The sequence below is a fragment of the Cricetulus griseus genome, chromosome 6 (genome assembly GCF_003668045.3).
Source record: "Cricetulus griseus strain 17A/GY chromosome 6, alternate assembly CriGri-PICRH-1.0, whole genome shotgun sequence".
NCBI lineage: Eukaryota > Metazoa > Chordata > Mammalia > Rodentia > Cricetidae > Cricetulus > Cricetulus griseus.
Window position 1 is genome coordinate 143,082,942 of NC_048599.1, and position 27,926 is coordinate 143,110,867.

General features: G+C 52.5%; 1 protein-coding gene across 1 annotated transcript in view; it reads left to right on the forward strand.

The window, feature by feature from the left end:
* Window positions 1-27,926, forward strand: part of LOC100758433 (hemicentin-2) — a 147,775-nt gene that overhangs the window by 38,600 nt on the left and 81,249 nt on the right. The window contains exons 12-24 of the mRNA XM_027423879.2: window positions 1-142; window positions 448-575; window positions 890-1,003; window positions 1,813-1,962; window positions 6,919-7,107; window positions 7,873-7,968; window positions 8,232-8,359; window positions 11,532-11,676; window positions 15,837-15,949; window positions 16,052-16,208; window positions 17,588-17,753; window positions 25,459-25,586; window positions 27,537-27,791. Coding sequence (XP_027279680.1) covers window positions 1-142; window positions 448-575; window positions 890-1,003; window positions 1,813-1,962; window positions 6,919-7,107; window positions 7,873-7,968; window positions 8,232-8,359; window positions 11,532-11,676; window positions 15,837-15,949; window positions 16,052-16,208; window positions 17,588-17,753; window positions 25,459-25,586; window positions 27,537-27,791 — 1,911 coding nt within the window. The remainder of the gene's footprint in view (window positions 143-447; window positions 576-889; window positions 1,004-1,812; window positions 1,963-6,918; window positions 7,108-7,872; window positions 7,969-8,231; window positions 8,360-11,531; window positions 11,677-15,836; window positions 15,950-16,051; window positions 16,209-17,587; window positions 17,754-25,458; window positions 25,587-27,536; window positions 27,792-27,926) is intronic.

Sequence of the window (27,926 nt, forward strand, 5' to 3'; positions counted from 1 at the left end):
AGGCCCCTCAAGTCAGCATCAATGCCAGGTCCCAGCGCTTCTCCCAGGGTGTGGAGGTGAGGGTCAGCTGCTCAGCGTCAGGGTATCCCACACCCCACATCTCCTGGAGCCGCGAGGGCCTCACTCTGCCAGAGGACAGCAGGTGAGTTGGGGGGGATGAGAGCTCTGGGCTTGGCAGTAGCTGGGCAGAGTGCTGGGAGGGAATCTCAGCCTGGGTCTTCTCAGGAAGGGCGTGGCATCTGTCTCACTTCTGCCGGGCATCGGCTGAGTGCAGTGTGGCCTGCATGGTCAGTCACTCAGACCTCAAAGAAGAGCCCTGTGAGCTAAAAATGACTGACCCAGAGAAACTTGCCACTGTCTGAATGTCATTGACTAGTGACATTAACTTGATATTAATGACGACTATGGAGCCACAATATGTCACATGTTTTACTGGCATAACTCCAGGATCCATGTGGATGCCCAAGGAACACTCATCATTCAGGGAGTAGCCCCAGAGGATGCTGGAAACTACAGCTGCCAGGCTGCTAATGAAGTTGGCACAGATGAGGAAACTGTCACCCTGTACTACACAGGTACTTGGTACCATCTCAGGACACACTGTTCCCTTCCTCCTGCTCAAGGACACCCAGTGTGTGTGATATTCCAGGCCCTGTCAGTTTAGTTGTGAGCACAACACTCCCTACATGGGACTTACAGCCTGGTGGGGAGACACAAACTCACCCAAGCAAGGGATTGGTATTCCAGGGAGTGGGGCCAGGGAAATAAACATGGATGCCAGGGGTGTGTGGGACAGGTGGAGAGGGGAAAGGAATCTCTCCCTGTGGAAGCTAGGGAAGGTCTGGCTTCTGAGTAGCCAGCTCCATTTTCCCTCCTCTGGCCCATACAGACCCACCCTCTGTTTCTGCTGTCAACGCTGTGGTTCTCACAGCTGTGGGAGAAGAGGCTGTGCTAATGTGTGTGGCGTCTGGGGTCCCCCTGCCCCGAATCATCTGGTATCGAGGTATGTTTGATGAGAAGAAGCCATCAGGGCTCTTGACTTAGATTTTCCAGAAAGGTCACTGATAGGCAGGGACTCCAAACAGGGAGATGGTTGGAGGTCGGGGGGGGGGGGGATGGGTGTTGTCTCAGGAGAGATAGCTGGTTCCAGTACTCTCTACTCTCTCAACCTCATAGCCCCCCAGTACCCAGTCAGATCTGGGTCAAGTTTTCCCCTACAGGGACTCTAAGCCTCAGTTTCTTTATCTGAGAATGGGTTGTTTGAGGATTAAGCACTCACACATGAGTGTGTGCAAGTGTTTAGAGTAAGCCTGGGATAATACCTAACAGAACTTAATTGATGGGTGTGGCTGCCTCCCATGCCTGGTGTGCCAAAGAAGAATGTTAAGGTAGGGGATGGGGGAAACATGACAGGCTCCTAGAGAGATGTCAGGAAGGCAGGCTTGAGAGAGCTATCTTCCTCAGGCACCTTCCACATTTTCCTGGGCCCTAAAAGCAGATCCCAGCCTCAGTGGGACCTGGGATTGAGAGATGCCAGGCAGTAAGGAGGCCCAGATGTGGAGACCTTGGGGGAAGAGCTTGTCAGAGTCTGAGTGAATCCCAGCCCTGCCCAACAAAGGGGCTTAGGAAAGACTCGGGCCCCAACACACCTTAGGACTGAGCCCAGGAGCCATGGCTTTTGGGGAGACCACCTCCATCCGCCCAATCATGGCCTGTGCTGACATAGGAGCCTTGGGCCAGGAAGCCTGAGACGGGGCTCCACCTCCGGGGCAACCGAGGGCCCCAGCTAATGCCTTTTCATCTTTGGTTTAGGGGGTCTGGAAGTGATTTTGGCTCCTGAAGGCTCCAAGTCTGGGACACTTCGGATCCCTGCAGCTCAGGAGAGAGATGGTGGCCTGTATACCTGCCGGGCTGTTAACGAGCTGGGAGATGCCTCTGCTGAAATACAGCTGGTGGTTGGACGTGAGTGTGTGCTTGGCTCCACCCACCCCCTCCCTCTCCCCCTCCCCTTGCCTGCAAGAAATCTGGTATCTGTCTGTAGTACAGACTGCAACTGTGGCACTTTGGAGAGCCAGAGGAAGCTGAGGCAGGTGTAAGTTCTTGCTGGGTCTTGAAGCTGTGTGGCTGTGGCTAAGTAATGAGAGTTTTATTTTTAGAAAAGATCTCCGATATCCCAGGCTGGTGTGGAACTTCTCAAGGCAAGCCAACTGAAGCATGGTGGGAAATAGGAGAGCATGATAGCTACTACCGGTTACAGGATACCCCAGCCTGGGGGAGCTCCCTGGCTTTGTCCTGGGAGCCCAGTGAGAGGTTACAGAGAGGAGATCCTTCATGCTTAGGTTGTCAGCACTATGGCTGGCCTTACAGTAGCACGAGATAGACAAAGAGCTTTCTTACTTCAATAATATAAACAAGACCTGTCACATCTGTGATATTTGGCTGTGCTAGCATGCTCCAGGATCACACTCATATATTCTTCACCACCCTGAGTGGTGTGAGTGTCACCAATATTCCACTGTAGTTGGGGAAATGAGACTCAAAGAAGGCACGTGGCTCGCCAAGGCCACACAGCTAAGCACAACAGAGTTGAGAGCTGAGCTGTGGCTCTGAGCCCTTGACCCTGGTGTTCAGGGTCAGTATTGGACAGTGACCTACAGGGTGAGTGTGGGCATCCTTCCTCTCTCTGAGCTCTGAGCTCCTCCTCAGCAAAATGCCTGATATGTTTGCATGAGATGAGGGAGGCTCACGACATGAAACACTGTCATTTTCTTACCTGGAAGGTTCTAGAAGATTGTGGGTGGCATTGCTGTGGGCATTAGCCATGGCTCCACATATGATTGCTTTCAGCAGAGTCTTATATCACCAGGATAGAGGCTGAGGTCCCCTGTTCCTTTGACAATATGTTGTTAACCTTGGAGCCATATCCCCAGCTCTGAGGGAGGAGGCAATGTGGACATGTACCCTGGAACGGGCAGGACAGCGTGGGTCTTGGGCAAGCCAGCCTGGCAGTAAGAGTGGGAAATTATATTTCCTGCTCATCCAGACAGCAGCTGTGGTGCAGTTGTCCTGGCCAAGCTGGCAGGAACTGGGAACAGGTGGGTGCTGTGCCTGCTTCCTACTATGGCTCTTGTAGTGTGGACACAGGAAGGAAGGCAGCCTGCCAGTCTTTCCAGCCAGAGCCTGCAGTGGTACAGTAACCTGTAAGCCCCCTGACACTTTCTTTTCTATGGCTGGGGCAGAGGAACCCAGATCTTGGTGCTAGGTAAGTGCTCTGCCCTGGAAGGCACGGCACTTGTCAATTAAGAGTCCTGGACCACTTGTTTGTCTAAGTGGCTTGCCCCCAAGAGCACCACTTTGCCCTCTGTGTGGCAGGATGATTGTAACAGGGCCTTGCCATGGGGGCCTTGACAGATTGAATAGAGACTGTGTGCTTGACCCATGCTTCCACGGACAGCTAATGCTTGGGGGGCTGTCTCCTATGCCTGGACCTGGCCGGCTGACAAGGGCTCTAGAAGGTGGATGACTCCCCAGAGGGCTAGTGTACCCCTTTAGGCCACTAGCATCCCAGTCCCAAGTTTTGTTTCCTGAGCTAAGCTGTCCATGCCACTGTTGTTTGTAGTTTGAGACTGGATCTCATGTGGTCCAGGTTGACCTTAAACTCATGATGTAGCTGAGGATAGTCTTGAGTTTCTCTTATCACTGGCCAGGGCCAGGGTGGCTTCTTCTCCAAGGAATTGAAATATAAGTTCACACAGATTTGCAGAACTATCAAGGAAACTTTATTAAGGGCAAAGCAATAGAAATGACCAGAATATCCTGCAAGAGAGTTAGAGAGGGGTGCTCAGGGAGCCCCATGATTATTTGAGGCTTCCTTTCATGGGGTCCAAGAAAAGGAGCTTGGCTACTAAAGGAGAGAGTGTAGTTCCGTTTTGATTGACAGATTAGGTCATATAATTGTTTTTCTACTGTGTGTCCCCTTCCCATAATGCATCTGGTTTTAATCCTATGCATGTCCAATTATGCATAAGTTTAGATGGTAAATAGGCTATTCTCCTTCAAAGTCTACCCGAGGGCTCAGTTTTGCTTTACTGAACATGTGTCCAGAACTGGTCCAGGCTGGACTGGCCCTCTACCACCCCATACCCAGACACAACTGTGAATGTGTTTGGATAGAAACTGTTGATGATGGTTGAAAGGGGAGAAACGGGTGCACATGTAGCCTGCTGTAGAGGTGCTTGGTTTGCAGAGGTGTGTGTACGTATAATACAGTAATGCATGCGGGTGAGGGAGCTAGGCTGCTGTGTGCATTGTTTACAAATATGTGTATATTTACTTTGTTTTACGTGTGTGTGGGCATTTTGCCTGCCTGTGTGTGTGGACCATGTATATACCTGGTATCCATAGAGGCCAGAAGAGGGGATCAGATGACCTGGAACAGGAGGTAATGGATAGTGGTAAGCTGCCATGTGGGTGCTGGGACTAGAATAGCAGCCAGTGCCCCCCAAGTGCACAACCAGTCTGAGTAGGGTCCTGAGTTACCTATTGTCTGTGCTTGCCTCCCTCACTTCTGACCCTTTTCCCCAGCATATGCTCAAGGCCAAGGTAGAGAGACACTCCTCGAGAAATGAGATGGAGGTGAAGTGATCCCAGGGTCCCCACCCAAGCCCTTGCAAAGGGTCATGGGAATCAGTGTAGAAGTGAGGCCTGAAGACAGAGAAAGCTGAGCCCACTGACCAGGCCCCGAGAAAGGCCCTGGCTGAACACGGGGACCCATGCTGACCCGCCACATTTGACTCAGCCGCCATTTGCCCAATGAGAGACCCAACTAGGGAAACTTAAGCTGTGACACAACACTGGGTTCTAGGGGTTCACCTTAGCTAGGGAGTTCTGGGTAGGGAAAGGAAAGGCACCTGACCCTCACATGGCAGTTTTCTGTGTAAGACCTATAGCAGGCATCTCTCTGACTGACCCTGCAAGAAGACAGAAGAGGAGTCTGCTACACCAGCCAGACCTGAGTTCTGAGCCCAGCTCCGCAATAGACCTTGGGTGGCTTCCTTAATCTCTCTGACCCTCAGTTTCGTTTGTGATGCTACCTGTTGGACTTCATAGACTGTTAGTGAAATGCTGTTTCTGAGAGCATTTTCTCCTGGCAGTCACTTAGAGGGTGTACAGCACCACCATTGCCCTCACATTCCGGAGCTGAACTGGTAGTGTGAGCTATCCCTCAGCAGGCCTAGAGTGAGATAGCCCGAGGAATCAAAGGCAGAGCTGAGGAGGGAAGTGGTCGGACAGACAGAGCGGCTCTGGACTGAGGCCTGGTTGGAGGAAGTTGTAGTTGGTTCCCACTGTGGTCAACACTGCAGAGAAGGTTTCAGGGGACTCAGGCCAGGGGCTACACGGGGCTGAGGTGGGGGCAGGGGCTCAATCTCTGGGAACCAGAGCTCTGAGCTAGGTTCTGCACTTGGGTGGCCTCAAACCCAGTGAACAAGGGCCTTGTCTGAAACTGACTGACAGTCTCAAGTCTTGTGGTAATTTTCCAAGATGTAAAAGTATCCCCCTTTAATGCCCCTAATCCCAAAGATGGCTGGCAGTTTCTGGAGAGATGGAAGAAGAAAGAGGAGGCCGCTCTCCCTGGGCTCTAGATTCACTTTGTTATTGAAAGCCAGGACCTCCCGGGTGGATGGCTTCAGGATATGGGAGCGTACTAGGGCTGCTGGACTGTCTGGGTTGGGGCCAGATCTGGGTCTCATGGTGGACAGGAGCTGGAGTTTCCACTGTGTGTGTGTGGGGGGGCAGACAGATTGATTCTTCTTCCCCTCCCAGTGAAGGCAGCAATGTACTAACAGGAAAAGCCTACTCCATCAGCTTTCTGGGAGAATAGAGTCTGAGGTGCCTGGGATAAGGATTAGGAAAATCCCCACCCTTTGTGCTCTGTTCAGGTTTTTGTGTGGGTTATTTTTTTTATTTTTTATTTTATTTTTTTGGTTTTTAGAGACAGGGTTTCTCTGTGGCTTTGGAGGCTGTCCTGGAACTCGATCTGTAGACCAGGCTGGCCTTGAACTCACAGAGATCTGCCTGCCTCTACCTCCTGAGTGCTGGGATTAAAGGCGTGTGCTACCACTGCCTGGCAGTTTTTGTGGCTTGTATGACAGGCACATCCCATATGGTCTGTGGGCCTTGTTAATCCATATTCACCAGCCGGCATCCTACTATGGGCCATCAAAGACAAGGTCATATGTAATGGGGGTGTGTTGATTTGTGATGTTTCATGTGCTTGTTCCCAACAGTTGCTGGCACAGGGCAATGTAGGGAGCAATGAAGACCTAAGGGTGCTGCTTTGGGGTGGCTTGAAATAGGCAGGGCCCTGGAAATGGTGGATATGGGCTTCAGGTTCAGCGCGGCCTAGGCAAACGCAGACCCTCTCTACCCGATGAGGGTTGAGGTAGAGGTGAGGTAGACAGGGAGTCTGGGAGGCAGTGGGACTCACGCCCCCAGTCCCTGAGAACCTTGATCCCTCACTGGCCTCATCTCCATTATCCTCAGCCACACAGGATCCTGAGGCTATAACAACGCCTTGCAGTCATAGGCTCCTAAGGAGGTACTGCAGATGGGAACGCCATGTTTTCCCTGTGTGGCTATCATAAAGCAAACTCACGTCCACCCCAAGGCTCCTGTGGGAGACTGCCAGATACATCTGCCGTTACCACCCCTGCAAAACTGCCTTGCTTTGCTTCATTTCTGGAACTCTCTAGAGGTAGACTGAGCTAGCCTTAGGTTAGCCATGGAGCTGTGAACAGGTGTGCCTTTAAGTTTGTGGGGTGAGCCCAGAAGGTGTTCCTAGAGATGAAATAGAGTAAAATGGACAGTTCTCTGGGTCCCAGCTCTCTGGGCTCCTCACAGATCAATCATCTTCCACAGATGCACCCAGACTGACGGAGACTCCTCAGGATGTCACTGTGGAGCTGGGCAAGAGTGTCTTCCTCACCTGCCGGGCCACAGGGCGCCCACCCCCCACTGTCACCTGGCGGCGTGGAGATGGCCAGGCCCTGGAGCCTGGGAGGGGTAGCAGAACTGGGCAACGGGATTCAGGAGTCTTGGTCTTTGAAAGTAAGAGAAGGGAGTGGGGTGGGCTGGGCTGGGGGACAGGGTTGAGGAGGGCAGGACCCTGATCCCAGCACTAGCTGTATTTGTTCTTTTCTATTGCTGTGGTATAACATCATGACCAAGGTAACTTACAGAAGGAAGGGTTTCTTAGGGGGCATATGGTCCAGAGGGATAAGACCCTGTCACCGTCATGGCAGAGAGCATGGCAACAGACAGGCAGGCATGGTGTTGGATTAGCACCTGAGAGTTCACATCCTCATCCACAAACAGGAAATAGAAAGAGGCACACTGGGAATGGTATATGTCTTGAAACCTTAAAGCCTGCCCCCAGTAACACACCCTCTCCAACAAGACCACACCCCCAAATCCTTCCTAAACAGTTCCACCAACTGGGGACCAAGTAATTCAAACATATGGGACTATGAAGACCAAACTCACTTGGCCATGGGCAGGATGGTGCTGGCTCATACGGGCTGGTGGCTCTGGATGAGTCATTCCATTATAAGCTGGGTCACCATCCTGACGATACTGAGGGCCTCCTCAGTAGCAGGTCAGCCATCTCTCACTGTCATGTGGGTTGTACACATGAGCAGTTCAGCCGCATACCCATCCTTGCCCCCATTCCACAGATGAGCAAGTTGAGGTCCAGCAGCCTTCTTCTCTCCTCCGATGCCCTTGTCCTCCCTTGCATGTGTGCAGGACCTGGTTGTGTACCTGCAGTGTTAGACTCTGTGGGTTCCCAACAGCCAGCCTCATTACTCTCCTCAGGAGTAGCTCCCGAAGACCAAGGCCTGTATGTATGTGAAGCTCGAAACGTGTTTGGAAAGGCCCAGGCTGAGGCCCTGCTGGTGGTCACTGGACATGGTCTGTGGGTACTCTGGAAGCTGAGGGAAGCGGGAGGCAGGTACTCTAGCCAGGCTGTGGGTACCCCAGGGGAGCTCCTTGTAGCTACCACATTGGACCAATGTATCCCCGCAATTGTATCCTTGCTTCTTGGGCCATATCTTACGGGACACCTGACCTAGGATCTCTAGTCTAGATTCAGTCAAGGGCTTCGTAGGGAAGAAGCAAGGGGTGGGTCAGTGTCGGTCAGGCCTGCGTAACCAGCAGTTCTCCTCTTCCAACAGCACCCCCACAGATTGCCAGCAGTGCCTTCATCATTCGTGTCCTGGAGGGACAACCTGTGTCCCTGACCTGTGTCATTCTGGCTGGGAGGCCCCTTCCTGAGAGACGCTGGCTCAAGGCTGGCCGGCCTGTGAGTGCTGGGCTTCCCTGGGGGCTGTAGGCAGTGGACAGAAAGGGGACTGTCACAACCACACCTCAGCATTGGCCTCTCAGCTACCCCGTTTTGGAATGTTCCCTTCCTCCTTCCTCTCTGTCCTATCTCATACCAGAATCACCTGTGTCCTGCATGGCTGGTGTTTGCGGTCCCCTAATGTCCTGCCATCTCCCTACTTGCTGCCCAGTGAGAGGGGCTGAGGAGAGCAGATTCAGGGATGGGTCTGAGAAGAGAGAATGGGGGTGTGTCTGAGGAGAGAGGAGGGGGTCTGAGGAGAGAGGAGGGGGTCTGAGGAGAGAGGAGGGGGTCTGAGGAGAGAGGAGGGGGTCTGAGGAGAGAGGAGGGGGGTCTGAGGAGAGAGGAGGGGGTGAGGAGAGAGGAGGGGGTCTGAGGAGAGAGGAGGGGGTCTGAGGAGAAGAGATTGGGGTCTGAGGAGAAAGGAGGGGGGTCTGAGGAGAGAGGAGGGGGGTCTGAGGAGAGAGGGCGGGTGTCTGAGGAGAGAGGAGGGGGTCTGAGGAGAGAAGATTGGGGTCTGAGGAGAGAGGAGGGGGGTCTGAGGAGAGAGGAGGGGGTCTGCGGAGAGAGGATGGGGGTCTGAGGAGAGAGAGGGGTCTGAGAGAGAAGATTTGGGTCTGAGGAGAGAGGAGGGGGGTCTGAGAGAGAGGAGGGGGTCTGAGGAGAGAGGAGGGGGTCTGAGGAGAGAGGAGGGGGGTCTGAGGAGAGGGAGGGGGTCTGAGGAGAAGAGGGGGGGTCTGAGGAGAGAGGAGGGGGGTCTGAGGAGAGAAGGAGGGGGTCTGAGGAGAGAGGAGGGGGTCTGAGAGAGGAGGGGTCTGAGGAGAGAGGAGGGGGGTCTGAGGAGAGAAGAGGGGGGTCTGAGGAGAGAGGAGGGGTCTGAGGAGAGAGGAGGGGTCTGAGGAGAGAAGATTGGGGTCTGAGGAGAAAGGAGGGGGGTCTGAGGAGAGAGGAGGGGGGTCTGAGGAGAGAGGGCGGGTGTCTGAGGAGAGAGGAGGGGGGTCTGAGGAGAGAAGATTGGGGTCTGAGGAGAGAGGAGGGGGGTCTGAGGAGAGAGGGGGGGTCTGCGGAGAGAGGATGGGGGTCTGAGGAGAGAGGAGGGGGTCTGAGGAGAGAAGATTTGGGTCTGAGGAGAGAGGAGGGGGTCTGAGGAGAGAGGAGGGGTCTGAGGAGAGAGGAGGGGGGTCTGAGGAGAGAGGAGGGGGTCTGAGGAGAGAGAGGGGGTCTGAGGAGAGAGGAGGGGGGTCTGAGGAGAGAGGAGGGGGTCTGAGGAGAGAGGAGGGGGTCTGAGGAGAGAGGAGGGGGTCTGAGGAGAGCGGATCTGCTGTGATGTTTCCAGGGAAGAGCTGTGCCCTGTGTGGTTTAGCTCATAGCACAACATGCTGGGGCTATTTATTCAGTCCTGGCATAGGGCTGTCTACACTGTCACCCTCATGCCTTTGCTCAGCCTTGCCTCTGTCCTCACTCTTGGAGCCTCTGTGCCCTTGAGACTGTAAGTGATTCTCCTCACTCCATGTTCATATAAAGCATCAGCAGATGGGAAGCTTCGGGGAGACGCCAGTGCCTGTTTGTGCTTTCTGTTCCCAGTGCCTTGCTCCTGGCCTGACCCAGCCACCAGGCTGCAGGGACACCTCCAGCAACCCTGTGGCTCCTGCCAGGACCACCTGCCACCTGCAGCCTCAAGCATTTCTAAACATCTCACCTGCCTGCCTACCTCCCCACCTCCCCATCTCATCTTAACTGTCTCCTGTTTATCCTTCTCCTCCCTGTGCTGGGCTAGTGACAGCATGTGGACAAAAGCCCCTCCTGCTATGGCTCTCATGTTCTACCCCATCATACCTTGCTGGAGAGAAAGACCTGTCATTTCCTCATTTTTACAGATAGGAAAACTGAGGCTTAGAGAAGTTAGGCCACATGCTTAAAGTCCAATAGGTAGTAGGTGGCCAAGTTAGGCTTGAACCCTATGGCCACACTTCAAAACTTCAGAGGCATGAGCCTGTGGGCCATATGTGGTCCAAGGTCTGTTTAGTTCTAAATAAAGTTTTTTGGAAAATGGCCCCTCACAATTAGTCTATATGCATTAAATTGGGCAGTTGAAACAGGATCACATAGCCTAAAATAGTCCACCTCTGATGCTTGACACAGAAAGTTTGCCAGTCCCATTTTAAGTCCCAGGTAGAGCATCACCCCTCTCCAACTTGACACAGTCTCCCACAGCTGGCTGAGGGAGAGATGGGACCGCAAGGGTGGGGCCCACTTTACCCTGCTGACCTCAGTGTGGATGTACTTTGGAGTCTCTTTGGGAGTTTGTTGATTATCCTGGCCTCAACTTTGCCAATGAAATCAGAACCTTTGAGGATAGCGATCATGCCACTCTATGTCAACTTTCAAAACTCCCTGCAATTTGCAGTGTGCAGGCACGTTTGTGTTCCACAGTGCAGAGTGGCATTAAAGGTTTCCTCTGCTAACTTGAACTTGAGACCAAAATGCATAGTACTGACCTCCCTGCCCTGACAGCCCTGTACAGGGAACACTGGCATGGCCTGCCTGCCTGCCTGCCTGCCTGCCTGCCTGCCTGCCTGCCTGCTTCCATGCCTGCCTTCCTGCCTGCTTGCCTGTGCCTTCCTTCCTCCCTCTCTCCCTCCCTCCCTCCCCCTGCTGGGCTTTGAGCAGGTGAAGCTCTGTGCATCCATGCGGCACACAGAATCCTGCAAAACTCTCTGCATGTTTGCATGGCTGCAGTCTCTACTTGAAGTTCATGTCTTCTCTCTCTGGGGCCTGGGTGGCATGCAAGGGCTGCTATTGCCCCACAGCCTGAGATCTCTTCCCCAACTCCACATTCTTCTTACTAACTCTCATAGGACAGCCGCCCTGGACCACCTAACTATCTGACCAGCTGGCTGAGGGAGAGATGGGACCGCAAGGGTGGGGCCCACTTTACCCTGCTGACCTCAGGATGGCGAGTCTCAGAAAAGGGAGAGCTTTCACCCCACCAGGCTCTTCTACCAGCTCTGGCCCCTGGCCTCTTGGTCCTGTGTACTCCACAGGCCCAGGGGGCAGAAAAGCTCCTGGGGTGGCTCCTGTCCACCTAAGTGCCGACCCTCCATCCTAGCTCCTGTCTCCCTGTTCTCACCAGCTCCCTCCAGGAGGCCGGCATGCTATTCGTGCTGATGGCAGCCTTCACCTTGACCGGGCCCTGCAAGAGGATGCTGGGAGATACAGCTGTGTGGCCACCAATGTGGCAGGCTCTCAACACCGAGATGTGGAACTGGTGGTCCAGGGTGAGTGCTGGATCCCAAGATGGTGGCAACAGGATGAGGGAAGGCACTCGAGATAACTTGATCTTGAACACTTTTGTTTGGAAATTTTATGAAAATAACATGTCTTCACTGTAGAGAGATTAAGGCTGACATATTCCCACGCTGTTAGTAGATAAAATGCCAGTTATATCTTTTCATACTTCATGTGTTCCCTGTCTGCAGCTATCCCTTGGTATCCATGGTGAAATGTTTCCCAGTACCCTGCGCTTAACCAATCTGGACCCAGTCATGTCCGGCACTGGAATGAATGATATCTGAGTCAGGCATGGGGCTCAGTTGGTAGAGTGCTCATCTGGCGTGCACAAGGCCCTGGGTTCCATTCCCAGCACCACATAAAGCTGGCATAGTGCTATGCACCTGTGATCCTAGCTCTTGGTGATGGGGGCAGGATGGTCAGGGGCTCAAAGTCATACATAGTAAGTTAGAGGCTAGCCTGGGCTACCTGAAACCCTAGGTAGGATTTGCATAGGAACTACACACATTCCCTATAGACTCTAGGTGCCTATAGACTTCTAATGCCTAGTAGAACAAAGACATTGCAAATGATCATTATACTTTATTTACAAAGGAAAAAAATATGCTTTTCAGTTGAAGTATTTTTTTCTGAATATTTTCCATCTGAGGTTGGCCAAACCTGTGTAGGAATACAGAGCTGATTGCATACGGATAATGTATGTATAGAACAATCATTTATGCATACACTACCAGAGAATATATATTCATTATGCATAACACCTAAACATTCTTTATATGGCTTGTTATTGTTGCTTGTGACTGCTCTCTCTATGTAGCCCTGGCTAGCCTGGAACTTGCTATATAGAGTAGGATAGCTTCAAACTCAAAGACACCCATCTGTTCCTGCCTCCCGAGTGCAGAGATTAAAGGTGTATCAGCCATACCGCTCTCTTCATATGTTCTTTGTAGACAAATGTAGGCAAATCCACGAGAGCTTGTTAAAGAGGGGATTTAGGATTTATTCGAATGCACTCACTAATACACAACATGTAGGTAGTCGCCATGGTCTTCCGTTCTGCTCCGGGGGGCAAACGGAACCAGCAGTCCCATCTGCAACCACCACACAAGAGAGGGAGAACTGCTCCCCTTTCCTTTAGAAGGATCATGTTGGCAGACAAGAAGCTCCACCCTAGGCCGTACCCCAAGTCTATTGGAAGAATGAATTCCCACAGCAGTTCTTTACATGTATTACATATATGCATTCTCTTTGTAGCTGTCTCCCTACCTATCATTTCCTTGAAAATCCATGTATTTATGTTTGTGTGTATAGTGTGTGTGTGCATCTGTATAATCATGTGTGGAGGCCGAAACTGACATCAGGTGTCTTCTACCATGACTCTCCTCTTCTTCGTATCACTGTGGGTACCAGGAATACAGTTCAGGCCATCAGGCATGGTGGCTGGCACCTTTATGCACTGAGCCATTTAGCAGCCCACACATCACATTGTTCTTTGAGATAGGGCCTCTAACTGATCTCAGAGCTCACTGATTGCCTACACCAGCCAGCAAGCTTTAGGATCTACCTCCTCCTCCTCCGCCACCACCACCCCGACTCCACCAACTCCTGCCCCATGCTGAATTAGATATGTGCCCAGCGATGCCCAGCTTTTATGTGGGGGGCTAAGATCCTACCTCAGGAGGTCTTTAATGGCAAGCCATCTCCCCAGCCCCACAAATCCACTAGAATAAACAAACCCCTGGTCATGTCTACTGTGGTCACACGCTCCTGGGACAATATATCATGGCTGTGTCCTTGTCACTCTTGGCTTCAGAAGAATCAGCGTAGAACCTTCAGATCCCTGTTTGGATGCACTATGATGGTCCTTCCCTGTCTTCATCTCACCTGTGGGCATATGTCCCTGTACAGCCTGGACATGACCAATCAATGCATTCTGTGTTTTGAGTCTTGGGTAGTGGCACATTTTAGAGCCCCAAACTTATTTTAACCAGCTGTCCTCCTACTTGGCATGTTGGGGTCCTCAGCTCACCCAACCAAGTACCACTGTCTCTAAGATGAGGAGATAAATTGGGGTGTATTTGTCATTTGCCTGGGATATTCTCTTTCCATGAGACTTCTTGTGTGAAACTGTGGAGGGGTGAGAAGAAAGAAGCAGGCCTCCTCAGATGAGAGAGGAGAGCCAGACCCATCAGGAGCTGGGGTGGGAAGCCTCCACATGGTATCTCTGCAGTCAGAGAGTCTGCAGATCAAAATCCTGCTGAAGCTGGAACTGGAACCCATCACACACACACACACACACACACACACACACACACACACACACACACACACACACACACACTCAGAGAGAGAGAGAGAGAGAGAGAGAGAGAGAGAGAGAGAGAGAGAGAGAGAGCCTACAGGCAGTATCTGTGACACTGGTGTGGTCTAGCCTGGTCTCTTGGCTTTGTCATGTTCATTCCACACATACCACTCATCTGCTGGAGTGCAGGAAAGGCTTTCTGACGTACTCCCTGAACCTCCAGGCTCTTGGCTTCTGGCTTCCCTCCCATCCTCTTTGTAAATCCAGAGGGCTCCCAGGATGCCTTTGGCACCTGTTTCTAAGTTCGCCCTGTCCTGTGAATGTTGTTTTCTGCTGTTTCTCATCAGTCTGTCCCCAACACCATGAGCAGGGAATCAGAGTCAGTTAAGCTTTCTGGCACATCCAGGAATCCAGGGACTGGAAGATTAAGTGGTTTACACAAAGTTCTGAGCAGAGAGACTGCACAGCTGTTCCCAGCACAGGCAGCCTATGTCAGGATGGATTCAATGACTGGCAGCCATGTGGCCATGGATACTGATCCAATTTTATTCTCCTGCTAAATTTCATTTCGATATTAGACAGACAGAAGGTTGGTCAATCCCAGTGTTTTCTAGTATTGAATCCAATGGTGTAAAACACATTCATGGACACTAACCATTCTAAAAATTTTTGTCTCTGTCTCACCCCTCCCTCACATACACACCTTCTCTCTTTGAGTCTTACTATGTATCCCTGGCTGTAACTATGTAGACAAGTCTGTCCTCCTACTCACAGAGACCCATCTGCTTCTGCCTCCCAAATGCTGGAATTAAAGGTGTGCACCACCATGCCTGGCTTAGAGCTTTCTCTTTTGTTTTTTTCATTGTGTGGAGTATATGCATACTGCTTGTGTGTGTACACTTAGAAGTCAGAGGCTAATGCTGGCCATCTCCCTCCATCTCTCCCCACCTTAAGTTTTAGGGTAGACAAGCTGCTCAGAGAACTCCAGGGACTGTCCTAGCTCCTCCCAAGTGCATCATGGGTGCTGGGCCTGAGCTTGGGTCCTCATGCCTATGCAACAAGCCCTGAACAGGCTGAACATCTCTGCAGTCCCTTTCTTTTTTCTCCTTCTCTTCCTCTCTCCATCCTCTCCCTCCCCCTTCTTCCTTTCTAGTGGTAAGGGTGGAACCCCATGGATGTGTCTGTCTGAAAAGCACTTTGCCACCAAGCTATATCCCTAACCTCTTGCTTGTTTTAATTTTATTTTGAGACGGGGTCTCACCTTATTGCCCGGGACTTAGGATCCTCTTGCCTCAGCCTTTCCAAGGTAGCTGGGATTACAAGCCTATACACCAAGCCTGGACAGACTAGGCTATTGTTTTGTTTGATTGATTTTTTATGGATTTCATAGAAAAATTGAGCAGATATGCAAAAATATCCCATGTATTCCTTCCCCCTCACCCGCAGCCTCTCTCAGTATCAACAATCTCTTCACTACTCAGAGTAACCATACAAACAGCTGGCAAGAGCTGGAGGTCCACAGATTTATACAAATCTGTCACAACATGTTCCCATGTTGTGGTCTCAACTTAAGGTTATCTCTGTCTTAAAAACCCTCTGTGCTTTGCACCCCCACTCCTAACACCCGTGACCACCAATGGTTTTAGGGTCCAGTTCTGACTTTTCTAAAATGTCAGAGTTAGAATCAGCCCCATTTCCTTTTGAAGGCTGAGTATTATTCCATTTTGTGCCCACATCCCATCCTGTGTATCCTGTCATTGCTGGTGGATGCTTGTGTTGCTTCTGGGCCTTGGTCATTAGGAACACTGATTTATAGTATTTTAAAAATTGATCTATTTATAAAAGTGCCACCCAGGATCCATCCGACTGCCACCCATCACGTCACCAAGGAAGGGGTACCAGCCTCCCTCCCCTGCACCGCCTCAGGTGTTCCCACCCCCACCATCACCTGGACCAAGGTAGGCAGAGCTTGTAACCTTGGGGGGAATCCAGAGAGGTCAATCTGGTGCATCTTGGGACAGAGTGCGAGCTCTGATGTTGTCACCATGGTTCTGCCCTAGGAAACCAACATCCTGACTACCAGAGGTCACTACAATGTGAGCAGGGACGGTACCCTGGTCATTATCCAGCCATCTCCCCAGGATGCAGGCGCCTATGTGTGCACAGCCACCAACAGCGTGGGCTTCTCCAGCCAGGAGATGTGGCTGTCTGTTAATAGTGAGTAGTAGAGTCCTGATGTGAGAGCTGGTTAGTGGGATCCCACAGGGGCTCATTCAGCCTTCTGCGACCATCTGAGTCACAGCGTCAAGCCCTCAAAAGACACAGGATCCGTCCATCCGCTCTCCTCACCCTTCTCTGCCCCCAGACCCTCTGCCTCCACTTTTCTTTTGAAGTTCTAACCTGTTTCAGGGCCTTTATACATGAGGTTCCCGCTAATGAACTTCTTCCTCTTGGACCAACCAGCTTCTCTCATGTGTTAGACCCCAACCTGGATCAAACCACCTTGTTGTAAACTCTGGGTGGGCCATCCCCTTAGTAGCATCCATCACTACTGGGATTAAGTAATCAGTTGCAGACTGGTCAGTTGGGTCCTAGAGTTTCCTTCAGACTTTAAATGCTGCTAGGGCAGGGCAGGAACTCTTCCCCCACCGTTCCCTCAGACCTGGGCCTTCAGGGACTGAGTCTGGAACAGAGAGATGATGCACAAGCTGACTGGTTTTTGTTACACACTTTTAGATCTAGTACTTTATGTCAAAAAATGGGAGTCTGGGGTGTAGCTCACTTGGTAGAACACTTGTCTAACATGGGTGAGGCCTTGGGCTCCATTTCCAGCAACACATTAAAAAACCTACCAGGTGTGGGAGAGCATGCCTTTAATCCTAGCACTTGGGAGGCAGAGGCAGGCAATCTCTGTGAGTTCAAGGCCAGCCTGGTCTACAATGTGAGTTCCAGGACAGCCTGGGCTACATAGGGAGACCCTGTCTTAAAAAACAAAACAAAACTGGGTGTGATGGTGCACATCTGTAATCCCAGTCTTCAGGAGGTAGAGACTGGAGGATTAGGAGTTTGAGGTCATCTTTGGCTACACAGAGTTTAAGTCCAGCCTAAGCTCCATGGGAGCCTACCTCAAAAAGAATAATAACTAGGGGGATTTACTGTCAGAACTACCAATGTCACATACACAGGAAGCCATGGTGGTGTTCAGATGCCCCCACCATGTGACTTCTTTCCTACCAAATTCCTTGAGTTTATATGTTTTGGGCAAGCTGTGGGGTGGGTGCTGGGTGCTGGGGTAGTTTTTTTGGCCTAATAGAGAAATGGTGTGCATAGATCGTCCTAAATCCCCCTCCAGTGAGGAGCTGGAGAGAGTTCATGCCCCATTCTGTGGCTCATGTCCTGGGAATGAAAAGGTTGACCCATGGGGAGATGGCGGAGCAGAGCAATGGATGGTCAAGCAGGTGACAAACTTGTGGTTTCAATTGTAGTGAACTTTGGCCTCACTTGCTCTCTGGACCTCCCAAAGGTCAAGGTGACATCACGCTCTGCCATCCTCTCCTCTTGCTTCTGTTCCCCACTGTGTTTACTTCCCCCAACAGCCAAGCCCAGGATCAAGATGAATGAGTCCCAGGCTATGGATGCCCCCCTGAGAGTCACAGTCAAGGCTGGCCAAGAGGTGACCCTGGACTGTGAGGCCCAAGGCTCTCCACCCCCACTGGTCACCTGGACCAAGGACACTCACCCTCTGCTGTCTGTCACCAACAGGTACCCAGCCTTAGCATGTGGGGGTAGGAAGGGACCCAGCTTGGTTTGGAGGGAGACTGGTCTTAAAGTGGTTGTGACCCAAGCAGGAGCATGTGACCTTAAGGACACCCAGGGAAGCCTGAGGGCTTCTGCAACTACGGCTCGTGACCTAGCACACATCTTACACATCCCACATCCTGAGCTGCAGGCTTGAGCTTGCGTCTCCCAGGTACCCTGGGTCACCTTGCTTTTCATTTTCCCAGTGACCTTTGCTTTCTGAGCTACACCAAGATGTTAAGGGTCCCTGAGGTGGGGTGATACTCTCAGGGTCACTGGACTAAGAAAAGCCAGAACTAGGGTAGGACACACAGCCTGACCAATAGGTGAGTTTCCTCCACAACTATTCTGTGGACGTGTAGCTACTCTGGTGGCTTGCCTATGTGCCTTCTCACTGGGGGCCTTGCAAGGGACTGTTGGTGGCACAGAGGGGTCACCAACAGTCCCTTGGTTGCAGGAGGGCTTGTGGGGTGCTAGTTCCAGAGAGTAAGTGCGCCTCAAATTCCTGGAATCCTTGACCTGGGGTTGGGGAGAGGCACCACAGCTCAGGCTGTGACATCAGTCCTGGCAAAAATCTTTGAGACAGTTCAGACTGAGAAGGTCTCCAGCAGCCGGCTCCCACCCCGGCCACCCCCACGTGTCCCTCAGAACATCTGCTTGCTGAATCCTTCCAAAGCTTGCAGCCGTGTGTGCCTGAATACACATGGAACAGAGAGAGCTGGCCCTGGGTGGGCTCTGCAGTGTCCCTGAGCACTCCGTGGGATGAGATGAGGGGTAGCAGCATGGCGGGAGGGCCGATTGGGAGAGCCTACATCTCTCCCCCAGAAAGGCTAGTGTTTGCTCCTTTCGGGGTGGTGGCTATGGCCTGTTTGTTTATGGCTTGTTACTGAAGTGGGAAACACATTCCAGTTGTTCACTCCTCCACCCTGATGCGCTAATGGATCAACAGGGAGCCGTAAATTTCCCAGAGCCTTCTGAGCAATAGCGATCATAGAGAGTGTTTCTCTTCCTTTGCTTTAACTGGCATCCTTCTGGAAGGTTCCCACTGCTTCTCTATGGATTTGGGGTGCTCTGGGGGTTTATCTCCAGAGGTACTCAGTGTGCTCAGGATTGGGGTGAGGAGGAGAGCTCAGGCCTGGGGAGGAACTATAGACGCTCCTGGTCCTGTACTGACTGGGGGAGCACAGGTGGCCACCGGCTGCTCTCAGCCGTCTTTGACATCTGTAAAGTGGACATTCTGCAGATCCTGCTCTCTTGTGTGATGGGTGTGGGATGCTTGGGTGTTGTAGATGGTGAAAGCCATTTGCTTTATTATCTCTTTCCTGCTGTCACTGGTCACACCACCCTGAGCAGCACCAGCAGCTTTTAAACATTGTCACCCTGGGACTGGAAAGATGGCATAGCAGTTTAGAACACATACCATTCTTCCAGAGGACCGAGGTTCAGTTCCCAGCACCCGTATTAGGCAACTCATAAGCTCCTGTGACTTCAGCTCCAATGGATCTATGCCCTCTTCTGGCCTCTTTGGGCACTGCATAGATACTCATGAACACACACATAATTGAAAGAAATATAATTAATTTTCTAGAAAGTTGCCATCCTGGGTTCAAGGAGATGGATGGCTCACTGAGTAAAGGAGCTTGCTGCCAGGTCTCATGCCTGAGTTTAATCCCTGGTACCCACATGGTGGAAACGGGAACCAACTATTTCTGACCTCCATACATACACCATAACATGTACACACACACACACACACACACACACACACACACACACACACACACACTAAGTAAATAAATAAATAAATAAATAAATAAATAAATAAAATTCATTTAAAAGTTATTTTAAATTAGACCATCCTGGGCCTATGGAGATGGGCCAGTGAGTAAAATGCATGAGGGCCTGAATTGATCCTTGGCACCCATGGAAAAGCCAGACATGGTGACTGGAGACTGGATCCCAGTGCTGGGGCTGAAGCAGAGACAGGAAGATCTCTGGGGCTCACTAGCCACTCAAGCTGAATCAGTGGGCCAGGCTCAGTGACAGCCAGTTCAAAACATAAGGCGGAGTGCAACAGACAAAGACACTGACCCCTGGGCTCCGCATGCATGTGCACACACACCAACGCAACTCTCATCTTACCGTGTCTATTGTCTTTTGAATTGGCCCCTGATTAGCTTTTGGGAGTCCCCCTGTAATACAGGACAGCTCACATCTTCACTTGCCCAGTTCAGTGGGTTTTGTTTTTAGTAAACTCACAATCACGCAGTGATCACCACAATCAGTTCTAGAACATTTCTGCTACTCTCTCCACTAGCTAATTCTATACAGGTGTTTGTATGTCTCTGGGCAATTGTTTAGAGCCTCTGTTCTTTTAATTGCATTTTAAATTAACAAGACATGTGCGTTTGGGTTCTTTGGGCTTTCTTGGAGCCCAAAGCTGAGTGTGAGTCCAAAGTGCAGCTACTCACAAACACAGAGCACAGTTCCCTGCCCCCACCTCACAGACATTCAGCCAAAAAATAGAGATTGGTAAGCCTCACAGGACACACATCAGCCGAAGGTAATAGAGTCAAGAACTTGCTGTCTGTGGTCTTCTCCAGAGTTCCCCCTCTGCCCTGCCCACTCCTTCTCTTTGACCTCCTGCTCCTTCTTGGAGGAGCCCCAAGGCTCAGGTTCCAGACCTTTTCTAGGAACCAAAGGGTTCATTCGCTTCCTTCCATGAGCTGGAGGTGTTTGGCTGCCTCAGGATCCAGATCAATCCCGACACGCCTCAGGTGGGACATGCCTCAGGTGGTCTAGTGTTCTTCCTCCCCTGTGCCAAGCCTGGCCTCTAAGGGTCTCAGCCACAGAGTGGTTTTACCTCGCCTCAGCATCCCTGTGAAAGAGGCTGGTTGGAGTTGGAGTCAGGATATGCTGGGCCTGAATGGCCTCTTCTATCCCAGTTTGGCCAAGAGTGGTAGGCCCAGCCAGCAGGCCACCCCAGAGCTGGGTGCGGTGTATGGTGTCATACCCGGCCCACAGAGGAGGAAAGGGAACCAGGGGCTGGGAGGGGGGACTAGAATGAGATCTTCCTCCTCTCAGGGCTGGACACACAGGGACAGCACACACAGACACATTCTCTGTAGAGATGAGACACACACATGTGCAGGTCAGGCCTCTGGGTCCAGGCCAGGCCACTGCTTCTCCCAAGCACCTGGAAAATAATATTCTGAACTTGGGAGTGTCTTCAACACCTCCCAAGTCAGAGAGATTCCTGGAGAAAGTGAGCTCCAGGGACCAGAGAAGCCAAGAGACCCCGACTCCCCGCTAAGCCCCCTCCTTTCTTAGGACCTCATGTACATGACATGCTCCTATATGAATTTGGTGGTCTGGCTTCTGCCCTGGACACTTGAGTTCTTTCTTGCATGGCCAAATGCCTGGTGCTTCTGATCCACTCCTGCTGATGTGTCTATAGGCTATCTCAGAGTGTGAGTCTGCATCCAGGCTGTCTGGAGTTACTAAGTGCCATTCCTCTGTTTGGGACATACAGTTCCCCGCCAGTTTCACTGTTATAAATGGGGTTGCTGGGTGTCTCTGTTCACATGCTCCTCTTTGTCTCCTGGGTCACCTCCTTGGGGGATTGGGGCCCCAGGGCAAGCAGCTAAGGACAGGATTAGGGAATGGTCTTTGGCTGTCTGATCTCACAGTCCTGACTGTTGTTTTTGCAGAAGCTTCCTAGTCACTAATGCAAACCTAAAATGGGCTGTGTAGATTGGGAACAGCTCACATCAGCTCTGTGACAGCTCAGATTAGACACTGAAGGGCCTGGAGGACCCTGCCCAGAGTTACCCAACTTGTTTGGTGAACTCAAACAAGATCCATCTCTTCCTTGGGCCTCAGTCTTCCCATCTGAGATGTGAAAGGGTCCAGCGGGTGATGGTGGCCAAAGAGCATCTCTCTCCTCAGCTGAGATGCTGGGTTGGGGCGTGTTGCTAAGCAACAATGTTTAATGTTTGTTTTGGGATTCTGCTGTGGAGTGGGGGCAGCTGGAAGTGCTCCTGGCTTCTACTCCTTCTCCTGAGGCTTCAAGCCAGGGACCCACACTGGGCCAGATCCCCAATTCCAAAAGGGGAGTGGTAGCGAGGGGACACGGCATCTCCAAGCTTCCAGTTGTCATGATCTCTTCTAGTTTTCTGCCCACTCCCTAGGACCCTGCAGGACAGCCAGCCCACCCACCAGTCTCCTTATGGGGGCAGACTAATGAGAACCAGTGGCTGAGTGCAGACTGCCTAGAGGCCTGCTGTGGGGTCTCTGCCTTGGTGGAGCCTGACAGCAAGTGCTGGTGGCCAGTCTGCTGGCTCTGAAGTTTGGCTGTCAACCAACCTACCATGACCAGTGGCTCTCTTTGCTAACCAAACTTCAGACCCAAAACTTTTGGTCACCATGCAGTGATGGGGACCCACAGTGACAGGATCTGAGGGCAGGTGCCACTGTTCCTGACCAGCTGAGTGACATGGACAACAGAGCTTGTCACATTGACCTCTTTTTTTGCTAAACATAGTGGTGGTGCCTATGAGAACTCTGTCCTCAGGCCTGGCTGGGGAGCATCAAATAAGAAGGCACCCCAGGGGCTGTGTAGACACATACAGGAAGCACACAATAGTTGGCAGCCATTGCTGACATCAATACCATCCCTGTTAGCACCATGAGCAGCCTAAGTTTTCATTATCTGGTTGCCATTGTGCAGCCGCCTTCTCCTGTCGCTCCCCTCCCCCTCTAACTCCATTCATCCCCCTTTCCTCGTTTGCTCCAGCCCAGCTTTTCCACTCCTGACTTCCTGATGAGGGATTGTGTCCTCATCCTTGGCTTAGAGACGTCCTGGCCCAATGGACACAACCACACACACCAGCACACAGTAGGCATATGCTGGGAAGTGTGGACCTTGGACAGGGTAGCCTCTCCAGCCTCCAGCCCTACTGTGTGCTCCTTTAGTATGGTAGAAAGTGCTGCGGAATGACCTTTCCTAGCCAGAGGCAGCAAGATGGCCCTTGTGGCAATGGGAGGGGCCAGAGCAGACAAGTGCCAAGACTCTCAACAGCCCAAGAAGAGGAACACAGGCAGTCCAGTCACCAGGAACCCAGGGATACTCCCATTGAATGAATAAATAACAAATGAGCGGGCCTAGGTTCTGAAGCTTTAGCCTGCCTGGGAGTGTCTGGGGAAGCTTCACGGAAGGGCTGGAACCAGTGCTTTCGAGGGAGCAGCACAGCTGTATTGAGATATGGGAGAGGGGACTGCGTAAGTGGGGAGGGAGTGTGTGTGTGTGGACAGGGGGGCAGCTGTAATTTGCTGCCAAATATTCATGTGCACCTACTACGTGCCAAAGGTTGGGATACAGTAGAGACCTGGGCACACCTGATTCCTCCTAGACATTGTCGGCAACTGTATGTATGATAAATACTCTAGTGGCTTTTGGGAGCTGGCTGGACAGAGGTGCAGGGGGACAAAGCAGGCAGGTGTGAGCTGCGGATGCTTCTCACCAGGTGTTTCTTAGTCCATCTGGGTAGATCAGGAGGCTATTGGCCAGCCCTCTGCCTGAGGGGTTAGAGGGTCAGTGGGCCCTTGCAGGTCCCCCAGCCCAGCATTCTGACATGTGTATGCCTGGCCCCAGACTTCGAGGCCCCAGCCAGATGGACATAATAAACAGGAAACTCCCCTTGAGTCCAAGTGCTCCCTTGGGTGTTGTGAGGAGCCATCTGGCTGCAGAGCCTTGAAGAAGCCCTCCTATTGATAGAGACCCATCCCCAGCAGCTCGTGGCTTGAAGAGTCTGGAGTCCTGTACATCTCCCTTCCCTGGCCAGGGCTTCCCTGATGAGCCTCAGGGAAGGTACAGGGGGGGCTGAAGGGGGAAGGGCAGGTGGAAGCTGCCTGGAACTCCCTTCCTTAACCTCACAGTCATGTTCAGCCAGCTGCATACTCAGGACAGTGGCTTTACCTTTTCTCCAGCCTTGTTAGAAGCTCAAACTGGGTTACCGTAAAGACATTCTCTGTGCGGGGTCTGGATTGGGTCTGGTGATAAAGGGTTTTCCATTGAAACCCCTGGCAGACAGGCTCCTGGTGCCACAAGCTGGATAAAGCCATGGGAGACCACAGAATGGGCTTGCCAGTCTAGGGCATGAAGGCAGCCTTCTTGGAGGAAGTGGTACCTGCATAATGGAAAGAGAGCAGGTGCATCCCGGCAGACAAAGAGCAGCCAGAGTGGGCTGAGCCTGTGCTCTGAGGGATTTCACGGGGCTTGGGATGTGGGTGGTGGTGGTGGGGGGATGCTCTGCATAGATCACTCCAGGCCATGGCAGTGTGCTTAGGTTTTTGTCCCTGAAGCTTGAGACGGCCACCTCGGCACTCGAGCAAGACCACTCTTCTGGATAGGTCCAGGTTCCTTCAGCCCCTGCAAGTGTCAGCTTGCTTATCTGAACCATGGATCCACAGTTTTTCATTCCCCACGATACAGTGAGCACCCTGAGCCCCCACCCCCAGCACACATGCACCAGCTTCTGCAGGAAATGACCTGTAATTGGTGCTGGGGGCCTGGAACACAGTTCAGTTGGTAGAGTTCTTGCTATTGCCTTTCATGCCACCCAAAGCTGTGTACGATGCCTGCTGCATACTTGGACCAGCTAGAATAGTTCTGGGTAGAGGGGCTATCATCTCAATTTGCCAGTGGGTGGATAGAGACAAAGTCAGTGCTGACAACCCTGGGTGTGGTTGGAAACCATGCACCCTGGCAGCTGCATGGAGGGAGGTGGGGGGCTCAGGGCTGGTACCCAAGGATCCCACCAGGGGCCTGTGATGCCATTTTGCAGAGGTGGACGCTGGGTCTCAGCAGCGAGGGAATGGGGGACCAGATTGAAGGCCATCTGAAGAGCTCCGGCTGGCTCTAGGTTGACAATTGACCCCGGGGTCCTCCGCCCCTCTTCTGGACACTTGTTCCTAGGATAGTCAGGGCCACGGGCTGCAGCCGCCATCCCTTGAAGCCAACACATATGGAGTTGACATCATGTCTGCAGGGCCCCTTGGGGGTCAATCCCAGCTGCTGGAGCCTGGCTAGGGTCCTGTAACCTTGCGGGGGGGGCACTGGTAAGGTGGGCCAAGTCTGGAAGAGGGTCTGCGAAGTTTCTTCTCATGGGTCCTCAAGATGCCTCCAGATAGCAACTCCCCAAGAGGCTCTGGATGTGAGCTCAGGAGAGCCCTGGGACTCAGACACTGGGGTCTTGGGCTGGTGGACTTTTCTCTGGAAGCAGGGACTCTAGCCTCCTGACAACCAAATATGCTGAGAACAAGGGACTTTGCCACCAGCTGTAGTGTGGCATGGAGGGGGGTGTTGTGCCAGAGCCCCAGAGATGCAGGCCCATTTTATAGATGAGGAAATGGAAACCCAGAGAAGTAACATTTGTGTCTTGAGCCACACAGCTCAGTGGGTTGGGAGTGTGGACTGGGATCACCTCTTACAGGTGCTACACTGAGAGAGCCTGGCCTTGACCTTTGGAGGCAGGGCAAAGGCTGGAGTTAAGGCCTGAAAGTAGTTACTGCCTCAGTCTGGGAGGGCTGCCTGGGGGAGGCAGCTGGATACTTGGAGGTGGAGCTCCGAACATTTCTCTGATCTCCCTGGTGTTCCTCTCTCCCACAGGTATGACCTCCTCCCATCAGGCTCCCTGCACCTAGCACACACCCAGGTGGGTGACAACGGCCACTATGAGTGTACCGCCAGCAACCCTGCAGGAGCCACATCTCGCCACTACACCCTCAGGGTTCAAGGTAGGGCCTACTGGCGGTTTTCTCCCACTCTATCCATGATCCACGCCTCACCTTTCCCTCCTCCTCTCTCTGGGCCTGGGGAGACTGTTCAAGAGCCCACCAAGAGCAGGGCCCGGTGAGGACCAAGAGTAGGGATACAAAGGAACATTGGTTCCAAGGGCCTTTCTGTCCAGATGGAGTCACAACCTGTGGGCCCAGCTCCAGCTTTGCAAAGGCTCATGGGGTTTAAGGCTTTTCCTGCAAGGGGCACCTGAGGCTCCCTTTCCAACTGGCTCTGCTTCATCCCGGCAACAGACCTGCTGACGTTTGTGTGGGCTCCTGTTTCCCAGGCATCATTGCCGCCCCCACTTTGTGGCCAAGATCTAAATTTACACCCACTGTGGTCCTGGTCCCCAGCACAGTCCCATTAGGGGTCCCTGGGACAGACCTGTTCAAAAGAAGTCATCCCATGCCAGTCACACACCAGAGCCCTGGGAAGACCCTAAGACAGGACCAAGCATGGCCCAGTCCACCTGCTACTCTCACGGGGCCCACAAGGGAGGGATGGGAAGATGATGAGCATTCCACATCACTGACAATGACTTGAAATCCATGCTCAAAGTCTATGGGTAATGGGGAACAGCTGCAAGTGCTCATTCATCTGTGTCCTCCACACTCCAGCTGAGTGGCTAGACACATCATCTGACCTCACAGCCAAGCATCCGCAACCCTTCGCAAGTGCATGTCAGCCCTGCCCAAGTCAGCATCCCATTTTACAGACAGACAGGCTGAGGCCTGGGCTGGGCACGGAAAGGAAAGATTTGCCCTGACACATGAAAGGAATGTGGGGGGGTGTGTGCAAGTGAGAAGCCGATCTGGAAACAGCATTTGAATCTCAACCAACGTTGCTACCAGCCTTCTGTGTGACCTCAGGCGACTCATTTGATTCCTCTGAACCTTGTAAAAGTCGGGCCACAGTAATGCCCAACCTATAATCATCAGAAGGGATATGTAACAGTCAAGTACTGAGAACGGTGTAGACTGAGGTATGGCAAAGATGGTGGGCATGGGGAGGTGCTTGAGGCAGGGACATCTCCATGCCCCTGCACTCCTTCCAAGTGCTGCCAGGCAGCAGAGCATGGGCTAGGTTCCCATGCCGGGGCCTGTCTTTGACTGTGACTTAGAAATTGGGACAATGTCAGGGTTCCTCAGCTTCCCTGATGGCCCAGAAGAGCAGTGTGGCCTGGGCTCTACGGACGCTCCTGGCCCACACAGGCTGGGCCTTCTGGAAGCAGCCTGGACTCTCAGACTGACAGGACCAGGGCTGCAGTCTCCAACTCCTTTCATCCGGAAGAAGAGGGAAATCTTTATAAGCTTCAGTTCTTCAAGCAGGGTGTGGCATTCTCCATCCCACAGGAGGACTCACAGGGTGAAGTGTGGGGAAATGACTGGAAAATACAAACACAGCCCATAGATGTGGCTGGGAGACACTGGGTGTCTGGGAAACAGTGGGTGCCATCTCACCTCTCACTCTTTTAGCAATAAGGGGAAACCGAGGCTTGCTGGTACCAAGTGCCACAGTATGGGATGATGTAGCTACTCCAAATGTACTGCTCTGACCTAGCTGGGCCATGCTGAGTCAGTCTGCCTCCAGTGCCTCAGTTTCTCCATATGCCTACTACACTGAGGTAGACCAGATGGCACCTCCCAAGTGGCACATTGGTGTGGGTATGGCATAAATGCATTGAGTACATTCAGGTGTCCAGGTAGAAGCTAGCGTCCACTTTTTGGGGTGTGGGGAAATAAGGCCCCATGGTCCACAGCTCTTCCTTGCACAATGAGGAGGGTCTGTCTTAGGTCTCCGTACCCCCTGTGATGATTTTGCTGCTTGCTGGTATCGGGTGTTGTAGCATGGGCTGGGACCCCTACCTAGGTAGCCTACCTTGATACCTATCCTTGGGACCCTGCCAGTTCCTCCTCAGGTGCAGCCTGGCCCTCGGGTCCTGAAGGTGCTGGCGGGAGAAGCCCTTGATTTGAACTGTGTGGCTGAGGGCAACCCAGAACCCCAGCTGAGGTGGTTCAAGGATGGGATGGCCCTGAGAGGTGAGGGACCCCAGGGCTCCGTCCACTTTGCTGCTGTCCAGACCTCTGATGCTGGACTGTATCGCTGTGAAGCCTCCAGCAGCGCTGGCACTGATACCTGGAACCTGGAGCTCCGTGTATTGGGTGAGTCTCCAAGCCCCAGCACGGGTCCACGACACTTTACCTCCCGCCCCACAGCCCACACCTCTGAGGTACTCTGCTTGTCCGGTCCTGAGCAGTAGGTCCTCAAAGGCACCATGCAGGTTCCCTGATTTGCAC